General features: G+C 42.4%; 1 protein-coding gene across 2 annotated transcripts; it reads left to right on the plus strand.

The window, feature by feature from the left end:
* Positions 1 to 1,800: 1,800 nt before the first annotated feature.
* On the plus strand, positions 1,801 to 9,867 carry CUNH1orf162 (chromosome unknown C1orf162 homolog). Of its 2 annotated transcripts, XM_019627447.1 has the most exons (8): positions 1,801 to 1,830; positions 2,533 to 2,604; positions 4,428 to 4,553; positions 4,680 to 4,758; positions 5,500 to 5,569; positions 8,701 to 8,798; positions 9,090 to 9,139; positions 9,395 to 9,867. In XM_019627447.1, the coding sequence occupies exons 4-8, from the start codon at positions 4,722 to 4,724 to the stop codon at positions 9,539 to 9,541; spliced, it is 402 nt and encodes a 133-aa protein (XP_019482992.1). In that variant the 5' UTR covers positions 1,801 to 1,830; positions 2,533 to 2,604; positions 4,428 to 4,553; positions 4,680 to 4,721; the 3' UTR covers positions 9,542 to 9,867. The 2 variants fall into 2 exon arrangements, with proteins under 2 accessions (XP_019482992.1, XP_019482991.1); XM_019627446.1 differs by lacking the exon at positions 1,801 to 1,830 and having other exon boundaries at positions 2,471 to 2,604.
* The last annotated feature ends 980 nt before the right edge of the window (positions 9,868 to 10,847 follow it).

Consider the following 10,847-nt stretch of genomic DNA (forward strand, 5'->3'; position numbering starts at 1 on the left):
ATGTCGCTTCACTGGCCCATGTTGGCACCATCACTGCGCTCTTCCCGGGTGAGGCAGATTGGTTGCCGGCCTCTGGACGGCCTCTCACAGCGGCTCTTGGCAGCTCACATCGGCTGCTGGCCGCTCACGCTTGCTGCCGTCCACACACGATAGCTTATGGTAGCCCACCACAGCAGGGGCTGCAGCCTATGCTGTCTCCTGCGACTCACGGCAGCCCAGGTCGAGCTGTTGTTCACCATCTTAGCTGTAGAGGGCGCAGCATCACTGGCCCTCATGTGGGATCCGAACAGGGGCCCTGCTGCTCAGAGCTGGCGTCCCAAGCCAGCTCTTAACCAACGTGCCACTCGGCCGGCCCCCTTTGGTGATATTTTTAATCACAGTCTTTGACTTTTTATCCTCTCACTCTCCTGAATGTCTCAAATGCATTTACATCTCTTCATCTCTCTACCCTGGCCCAAGTTACTATTAATCCCTTAACTGGGTCACTGCAGCACTCTCTCAACCAGTCTTTTCCTGTCTGTTCTGCTACCTTCCATTCTGTTCTCTCTCCCTCAGTTTCAGGATGCAAGTCTGATCATGTCACCTTGTTTAAATATCTTTTATCAATAAACCCACTTACAGTAAAGACAAAAGCTCTGAGAGAACTAGCCCCTTCCTGCTTCTTCAACTTCATCCCCACCAGGCTCCATGTCCCCTCAACACGCCATCATCACTCTCAAACACTTCCTTGTTCTTTCAGCTATTGCTACACTACCCTTTTTGTTTGTTTGTTTGCACTTCCTACCTTCCTTCCTGACACAGGCTTTTGAATTTTAATGTCCTCCTCTCTCTGAGCATTCCCCCTGCTCTTGGTCTACAGATGCAACTCACACTTCAGATTTGGGCTTGTCTTTCTCCAGGAAGCCTTCCTTGGTTCCCTGTGTCACAGGTGGAGGAAGGCAGAAGGTTCCTGATCCTTCACAGTTCATGTAATTGCTGCCATTGACCATTTACTGTGCTGACAGCCTCCTTTACCAGTTTGAAAGAAGGAAAAGGCTGTTATATGCATCCTCAGAACTTAGACTCCTACAGGGCACATAGCAAATGTTAACTAAATGATTTTGGAATGAATGAAAAAAATGAACTCTTCAGCCACCAAGATTCAAAAACTTAACATAATCACCGACTCATCCTGCTGCGTCATTCTCCGTATCTAGGTCCCAAGTCGCATAACTTTCAATCTTGTGATGGGATTCCTGTGGGTTCCTCCCGAACCCCACTGCTCACGCCCTTACTCAGCACCTGAAATATTGCCCTACTCTCCTAGCTTATCTTCTTGTCTCTTTCTCTACCCACAATTTATCTTGAATGATATGGTATAATCTTCCTTAAAGGCCTAGTTTATCATATCCCAATTCAAAAACCTTTAATGGTTCCTTATTAATACTTAAAATATATTTTTTGCTTGGGTTAAAAAACCTCCACAATCTGGCTAAAATCCATCTATGTAGCTACTTTCCACTTCCCACCCCTTACAAATGCCCCACTCTAGGACACATGCTGATATCTTAGAAACACATCACTTGAATCCCAGCTACCCATCCTGGACCTGGGGCTGTCCTCACTCTCTCCTCACTCTCTCCCTCCATCCAGACCCCCTGCAAGCCCCAGGCCCAGGCCCCAGCCTCAAGTCGACCTGCACAGCCTTGATCTCACCAGCCCTACTGGCTCCTCCCTTCCACAGGGCCTGTGGGTTGCCCTGCCCTCTGCCTGAAAGTCTTTCTGAGGCCGGTTGCCTGGCCAGCTCTGTCCCATCTGTGGTTCTCAGTGTACAATATGTCTGCTTCTTGGGTAAGCCTTCTACGGTCACCCATTTTATCTAAAGACATTCTCCCATCAGGTCCTCTCTCTCTGAAATGGCATTTTGCTTCTTTTCTGTGTGGCCTGTCACAGGACCTGTGATTAATCTGTTGGTCACTTGTCTATTGTGCCTCTTCTCAATTAGACAGTAGGCTCTGTGAAGAACTTTCCTGCTTCACTCTCTGAAATACCCATAGCACCTAGCCCACTCTAAGGCCTATCATGTTTATTTAATAAGTATGTTGATTAATATTGTTTTATTAATAAATGTTTTTACATGGTTCGCCTTCCCTTGAAGGGGCTCTCTGTGCTCTTAACACACTGAAAGTCTGCATAGGGGGCACTTAACTCTGAACACTACTCTTTGGTTTTCTTTAGCAATCTCATCTCTATGGTTAGAATACATGACACAATAGGATGCGTGATGACAATGATAAAAGCATACTGATGTGCTCCCCCACACATCTGGTGTGGTGGTTAAATACTCAACATATACTTAATTAGAAATAAACTTGTCTTATCCCCCTGTGCTCTGGCATTCATGTGTCAAAAGATAAAAAAAAGCAGCTCTCTATTTATGGAATTAAAAATACAGTGTTGGTCTCAAAGAGGAAGTCTGCCTCAAGTTTAGTTAAGATTTGCGACACATAGCTTGATGGTACCAGAAATCATTTTGTCATTTCTGAAAACTAGGAGTAGCAGCAGAAGCAAGCGAAACTTAGGTTTCTGACTATGGCATCTTATGACCGGACTTTTTCTTAAAAGGTAAATGCATTTACTCCATGCTTTTAATCTAGATGAAATAAGCATCCGCCAAAAGAAAATGTCATCCAATTGTTAGTGATACCTATCTTTTTTTTTTCTTTTTAACTTTATTTGGTGGTGTTTGAATAGTTGCGTTTAGTTGGTGGATTTCATGGCAATATCTGTTGCTGGAGAAAATGTGAAAAACTATATAGCACTGTTTTCTATTTTAAGTATGCTTCTGTCAAATATGTGGGTTTTTAAAAAGGGAAATGAATTTCCTGCTTTTCTCAGCCTGCATCTGTAAGTAGCTATTTCCCTGTGCATTGTGTAATGGTTTTGTCTTTCAGGGTGGGGTGGTCCAGCTTTTTTTTTTAGATTTTTATTGGGGAATTGGGGGAGGGGAACAGACAAGTTGCTGTCCTTTTGTTCTGCAGTCTAGTTGTGGAGGATGTGGCTTCACTGGCCCAAGTTGGCACCATCATTGCTCTCTTCCTGGGCGAGGCAGATCAGTCGCCAGCTTCTGGACGGCCGCTCACTGCGGCTGCTGGCCGCTCACACTGGCTGCCGGCTACACACGGTAGCCCATGGCAATCCACTGTCACAGGGGCTGCAGCCTACACCGTCGCTGGCGACTCACAGCAGCCCAGCTCCAGGTTGAGCTGTTGTTCAGCATCTTAGCTGTGGAGGGCAGTGTCACTGGCCCTCATATGTGGGATCCGAACCGAGGCCCTCTGGCGTCCCAAGACAGTTCTTAACCATCGCGCCACTCGGCCGGCCCTGTCCAGCTTTTTTTCAAGGTGGCTATGGTGACATTTTTTTTTAGCATGGTTGTAAAGTCAGAGCCACTGTTGTGAAGGTTAAGATTTTATGGAAAACCTCTCCCCCTTCACCTCCCCAAGGGTAAGGTAGTGGAAGTTTAGGTAATTTTATTTTTCTGCATTTCAGTACTTTATAATTTTTGGTACAAATAAATACATAAAAGAGGGAAAATATTGAAAGCTTACCATAACAAATAGAACCATGGCCTAGACAAGGACATTGGCACACTCCAAAAGATAATATGTGAACAGAATAGAAATGTCTGATGAAGCCTAGAGGAAGGATCTCCAACAGCAAGTTTGCCAAAGTTTACTCAGTTCTGCCAGGGGAGAGTGAGGCGGATGCATCAGACCTAGACAACACTCAATATTAAAAACATCCATTCGGGCCGGCTGAGTGGCTCAGTTGGTAAAGAGCTAGCTTAAGAGTGCAAGCTCTGGGCAACAGGGTCACCGGTTCAATTCCCACATGGGCTAGTGAGCTGAGCTGCCGCTGAGCTGCCAACAAGTAGCAGGATGGCTCAGCTGGTGAGAGCACGTGTTCCTAACAACAAGGTTGCCTGTTCCAATGGTGGGCTATGCCCGCAGGCAACTAAAGACTGAACTCGGCACCTTGAGCTGAACTGCCACCCACGTGGCTCAGGGGATAGAGCGTGCACTCTTAACAACAAAGCTGCCTGTTCGACTCCTGCATGGGATGGTGGCTACGCCCACCTGCAACTAAGATTGAATACAGCACCTTGAGCTGAGCAGCCGCAAGCTGCTGACGGGTATCTCGATGTCGACTGGACTTGGAGCTGAGCTAGCTGCACCCTTACAAATAAGATTGAAGGATAACAGCTTGGCTGTTCCCCTTCCCCAACTCCCCAACACTGTTCCCCTCCCCCAATTCCCCAATTTAAAAAAAATCTGTTCATCTTCTCCCATCCTTACTTACCAAACAAAATTATGGTTTTAATTGACTTCTTACATGTTCTGATAGAATGCTACTTGTTACACCAACATTTCCTTATGTCATTGCAGTTTATACATCAGTCTCCTGTGAGGTGGTTGATGGGAGTTAGTTCTGGAGCGGTCAGTCACTACTTGGTGCCCTGATAAGATCAAATTTCTGGACCTGCCAAGCTGAGGACTTGCTGCTGAGCTGAGGTAATCACACCACGTCAAGTCTGTGACCACTGACCTCACTAAAACACCCACCCATTACTTGTCTCTCACTGTAACTGCTCTTATATTGAGATCACAGTGGGCCCCTTCACTGTGTCTCCTTTCCAGGCTTTCTAAGAGGTAACTTCTTTTTTCTGAGGAGAAGACAGCATGGGATCAGGTCAATCCACACCGAAACCCAACACCGGTAAGTTCAGGGCAGAAACCATTACCTGGCTCACTGCTGAGTTAAAATGAATTCGAATAACTGGAAACTGCTGGAGGGTTGTCATGGGACAACATTTTCGAAGTTGGAAGAATCAGATTTTACCATGATGCAGAATCTAATGCCAAGAAGAGTGAAAAAGGAAACCAGGGAGAACTGTCTGACCCTCCAAATTTGAATAAAAGTGGCTCCGTGCTTGGTCGTAGACCAGCTTGGTAGCTTATGGGAACCTAGTTTACTTCCCTTGCTATTCTCAACCATCTGTGGTGTAGGCATTGGGAAAAACTGTGGCTGCCTTTGGCAAACAAATGAACATACAAAAAAACGCAGCAGTTTCCAAGGTCGGATTCCCAAGGACTTTAGGAAACACTAGTTCTGAGATTCTCTGCTTAAATCAGAAGGAGCGTCTCCCTAGAGGTCCTATTAAAATCTTTGAGGGAGGGACAGGAGACGCTTTTGTTTGTCAAAGGGACTTACAGGGTGACAGAAACACTAGGCTCTTCTTTCGTTTGTGTCACTGATGATTTGTGAAGTTTCAGTTCTAATTTTCAAGTTCAGGGATCCACGATCTAAGGAACAATGTTCTCTCCATTTGCAGAGTTGTAGCCCCCATCATGAATCTCAACTGGCTGCTTGGCTCGAGTGGGGTGCCTGGGGACACTTAAGCTGTAAAGATTCATGAGAAGTGGCAGATACACTAACCCCCTTCACATTCTCTCATAGACAAACAAAGCATTCCAACCACAACATCTCCAACAGTTACCTGTGCACCCTGCATCTGCAACTACCCCGTGTAAGTAAGCATTCTCCCACCCATTTTATCTTGTACCACGTGGCATTTGATTTTGTGTTGACAGTTTTGCCTTGTGAACTTGAGGAGGGAAATCTGGGGAAGGGCCCAGAAACAATGGAATAACTAATTCAGTTTTTTATCTTTATAGTGTTTTTCTTAACCTAAGGGCCCTCAAACCTCAAGAGATCCATGAATCCCCTAAGTTTATAGATAAAATTTGCAGTGTGGGCAACCTATGAACATTTTTTTTCCCAATTACAGTTGACATACCATATTATATTAGTATCAAATGTGTCACATAGTGTTATTTATATAACTTATTCAGTGATCACCCCGATAAATCTAGTGCCCATCTGACACCATGAATAGTTAATACAATATTATTGACTCTATTCCCTAAGCTGTACTTTACATCCCCATGATTATTTTTATAACTGGCAATTTGTACTTCTTAACACCTTCACCTTTTCCACCCAGGCCTCCCAACCTTCCTCCCATCTGGCACCCATCAGTTTGTTCTCTTACCTATGTGTTTGTTTCTGGTTGTTTTTATTGTTGTTTTTTAATAGATTCCACATATAAGTGAGATCATATGGTATCTGTTTTTCTCTGTCTGACTTATTTCACTTAGCATAATATCCCCTCTAGGTCCACCCATGTTGTTGCAAACAGTAAGATTTCATTCTTTTTTATGGCCGAGTAATATTCCATCGTATATATGTACCATCTCTTCTTTATCCAATCGTTTATCAGTGGACACTAAGTTTGCTTCCATATCTTGACTATTGTAAATAATGTTTCAGTGAACATAAGGATGTACACCTCTTTGAATTAGTGTTTTGAATTTCTTTGGATAAATACCCAGAAGTGGGATTGTTGGGTCATATGGTAGTTACATTTTTAATTTTTTGAGGAAACTCCATACTGTTTTCCACAGTGGCTGCACCAATTTGCAATCACATCAACAACGTACAAGAGTTCCCTTTTCTCCACATCCTCACCAACACTTGTTTGTTGATTTATCGATGATAGCCATTCTACAGAAGTGAGGTGGTATCTCACTCATTGTGGTTTTTATTTACAGTTCTCTGATGATTAGTGACGTTGAGCATTTTTTCATATGTCTATTGGTCATCTGTATGTCCTCTTTGGAGAAATGTCTATTCAGGTTCTCTGGTCATTTTTTAATTAGATTGGGTTTTTTTTAGTGTTAAATTATATGAGTTCTTTATGTATTTTGGATATTAACCCCTTATCAGATGCATCATTGGCAGATATCTACTTTCATTCAGTAAGTTTCTTTTTTGGTTAGCTGATGGTTTCCTTCGCTGTGCAAAATCTCTTTAGCTTGATGTAGTCCCATTTGTTTATTTTTTCTATTGTTTCCCTTGCCCAAGGAGACATAGCCAAAAGAATTATTGGTAAGAATGATGTCAAAGAGTTTACTGCCTGTGTTTTCTTCAAGGTGTTTTATGGTTTCGGGTCTTACATTTAAATCTTTAATCCATTTTGAGTTTATTCTTATATATGGTGTAAGAAAGTGACTCAGTTTCATTCTTTTGCATGTGTCTGTTCTGTTTTACCAACACTGTTTATTGAAGAGACTGTCTTTACCCCATTGTATAGTCTTGCCTACTTCGTCGAAGATTAAGTGACCATAGAGGCATGGGTTTATTTCTGGGGTCTTTATTCTGTTCTATTGATCTATGTGTCTGTTTTTGTGCCAGTACCACGGTGTTTTGATTACTATAGCCTTGTAGTATAGTTTGATATTAGGTAGTATGATACCTCCAATTTTGTTCTTCTCTCTGAAGATTGCTTTGGCTCTTCGAAGTCTTTTGTGGTTCCATATAAATTTTGAAATTATTTGTTCTAGTTCTGTGAAAAATGCCATTAGTATTTTGATAGGGATTGCATTGACTCTATAGATTGCTTTGGGTAGTATGGACATTTTAATGATGTCAATTCTTCCTATCCATGAGCATGGTATATGCTTCCATTTGCTTGTATCTACTTCAGTTTATTTCTTCAATGTCTTAATTTTCTGAGTACAGGTCTTTTGCCTCCTTGGTTCAATTTATTCCTAGGTATTTCATTCATTTAGATGCAATTGTAAATAGGATTTTTTTTTAGTTTCTCTTTCTGATTGTTTTTGACGTATAAAAATGCAACCAATTTTTTAATATTAATTTTGTATCCTGCTACTTTCTGGGTCATTTATTAGTTCTAATAGTTTTCTAGTGGATTCTTTAGGGTTCTGTATATAATCATCTCGTCTGCAAATAATGACAGTTTTACTTCTTCCTTTCCAATTCAGATGCCTTTCATTTCCTTTTCTTGTATGATTGCTGTGGCCAGGACTTCCAATACTATGTTGAGTAAAAGTGCTGAAAGTGCACATCTTATCTTGTTCCTGATCTTTAAAAAAAGCTTTTGTCTTTTCACCATTATGACATTAGCTGTGGGTTCATCATATATGGCCTTTATTATGTTGAGGCATGGTCTCTCTATCCCCACTTTGCTGAGAGTTTTTATCATAAATCAATGTTGGATTTTGTCAAGTGCTTTTTCTACATCTATTGATACAATCATATAGATTTTCATCCTTCATTTTGTGTATGTGATATATCACATTAATTGATTTGTGGGTATTGAACCAGACTTGCATCCCAGAATAAATCCCGCTTGATCATGGTGTATGATCTTTTTAATATATTGGTGAATTCTGTTTGCTAATATGTTGTTAGTATTTTTGCATCTATGTTCATCAAGATATTGGCCTATCATTTTTTTTTTTGGTAGCACCTTTGTCTGGTTTTGGTATCAGGGTAATGGTGGCTTTATAAAATGAGTTTGGGAGCCTTCCCTCCTCTTCAATTTTTTTGAATAGTTTGAGAACTATGAACATTTCTTGAGGGGGAAGAGAGCCCACAGCTTTCATTGAGGTCTCAAAAGGATCTGGAACTCGAAAGCAAAATCTTGACAACCAGTGGGTGAGAATGAAAATTAAAAACCAATGTGAAAGCTATTGCAGAGGTTTTTCCACAGGTGGACAAGGTTACACTCTGGTCTTTAGGAAAGGCCTTTAAAAAGCCCAGCACATCATCTGCTCCCTTTCTTTGCCACAACAGCAAAGAACTTCATTTGGTCTTAGCCTTTGTTGCTGGGATTCTACTGACACTGCTGCTGATGGGTCTTATCTTCCTCATCATAAAGAGCTACAGAAAATGTAAGTGGCCTCCAATAAATGGAATGGCTTTTCTTTCTCTGCCATTGAGCACAGGGTCAGCCTTGAGTGGATAACGGGAGGGAGGGGATAAAACCTGCTCAGCCCACCCTCTCTGCAGCTAAATATTCGAATCCCTTTACTCCTCTCCCTGTCCTCCCGACTCTCCACCTTTCCCACCTGCAACACCTCTTCACACCTCACCCCTTCACCCAAGATTGAGGGGAGAGTCTTCTGATTGCTTTGGACCCCACTGGTGAGACTTTCCCCTATTTTTCCTGACTCTTGTGGCAGGTCACTCCAGTCCCCGAGCCCTGGACCTTCCCTTAGATCCTCTGGTTAAGGTAAGATGACCACCCTGTTTCTGCAACTCTGGAGGCCCGCTGCCATTGGCATTGCCCTCTATGCTTTGCCCTATCTGCTAGAATAGTGGTATTGCTCTCTGAACACATTGGCAAGTGAGTCTTTGAAGAGTTCCTCTGATCTCTTTGGGTCTTCTCTCACCAAAGCTTTCAAGTTGTTTCTGAAGAGGCACTTGCTTCTAAAGAGACCCATTCCTTCGAATTGAACTCACTCATCCCTCCTCCTTTCCTGTTTAGGTTCCATCCGTCCCAGACAAGGCACTTACTTCTGTCAGCACGACTTCCAAAATCTCAGATGAAAAGAGAAATCCTTTGACTGCAAACCATTCTGCAGGCTCAGATTCCATTGTCTATGCTCAAATTAAAGGGATAGACTTACCCTGAGTTTCCAGTTCTCATCTCAGCTCTATCGTCATACATCACTTTCTTTTTTTTTTTTTCACATATTTTGGACCACAACCTGTGTGAAACTGTAAATGAAGTTGTTTGGGCGTGAGCTGACATTGTTAGCCAGCAGTTTTGAAGACCACGGACCAGTCCTTTTCCTGGCCCAGGAAAAGATTGCTGGCCCTGCCATTTGGACCAACAGTCTGTTAGCGCCATGAGGGCTGAGACTGCCCCTCCTTGTTTCCTCCCAAAGTATGTGTGGCAAAAGCTCAGTGCATCACGACTGTTCACTAAGTGGCACTGATCAGCTTGGAAGGAGCCAACCAAATGAACCACCTAGCAAGAATTACAAATAAAAGCAAACCCTCTGTAATCTTGGCTTCTTCGTCATTTGTCTGTCCCTGTCACCTCCAGATATCAGGGCCAAAATTCCAGAGCTCATCCACAGCCAGGAAAGACAAACAGAGGTGATGGTACTCAAGTTCAGGATCGATTGGGGTGCAGGTCCCAACCTCTGACACTAACTAGCTACATTCATTTGGCGAAGTTCATTAAACTTTTAAAGCTTCAATTCCTTCATCTTGAAGGCAGACTGAATAACACTCACCTCTTATTGTGATAATAAATGAGATATCACATACATAAGCCCTCTGTACATCTCAGTTTTACACTAATACAAGGTCCCTGTGGTGTAAAGCACTATTCAGGTGTGGATGTCCAACTCCTGGCAATAGCATGACAGGTGCATAACAACATTATATGGAAACTAAAGAGTAGTCTGAACAGTCTATCCCCCCTAAATCCCAATGTATAATTTCATACATGACCCCAGTAAAAAATAACAATAAGATTATTATTTTTGTTTTTAAAGAGATATTATTAGGGAACAGTGTGTCCTTCCAGAACCCATTGGCTCCAAGCCAAACAGCCAGTTGAGGAGGGCACAGCTCCCCGACCCACGCAGGAATCAAACTGGCAACCCCGGTGCTAGAAGCCCACGCTCCAACCACCTGAGCTAACCGGCCACCCCCAATAAGATTATTTTTTATTCAGCAAGATTACTCTAAAGTTCCTATGTGAACAGTAAGCAAAACAAGCAAATCCAGGAAATTTCATAAAAATAAGCAAATAGATAAAAGCAAAACGGGCAGGCTAACCTTAACATTAACTAAAAGTATTGTTTTATTAAGCATCACTAATTAAAACAATATGTTAACAGTTCATGAATAAGCAAATCAATGGAATAGAATAAAAAGACCAGAACAAGACCACAATACAGAAGGAAATTTAGAGTATGATGAAG

This window comes from Hipposideros armiger, unplaced genomic scaffold (assembly GCF_001890085.2).
Source record: "Hipposideros armiger isolate ML-2016 unplaced genomic scaffold, ASM189008v1 scaffold_732, whole genome shotgun sequence".
Taxonomy (NCBI): Eukaryota; Metazoa; Chordata; class Mammalia; order Chiroptera; family Hipposideridae; genus Hipposideros; species Hipposideros armiger.

Coding starts and splice junctions, on each gene's coding strand:
- CUNH1orf162 (XM_019627447.1), top strand. CDS start 4,722: ATGGGATCAGGTCAATCCACACCGAAACCCAACACCG. Junction 4,759..5,499: donor CACACCGAAACCCAACACCG/GTAAGTTCAGGG, acceptor ATTCTCTCATAG/ACAAACAAAGCATTCCAACC. Junction 9,140..9,394: donor CCTTAGATCCTCTGGTTAAG/GTAAGATGACCA, acceptor TTTCCTGTTTAG/GTTCCATCCGTCCCAGACAA.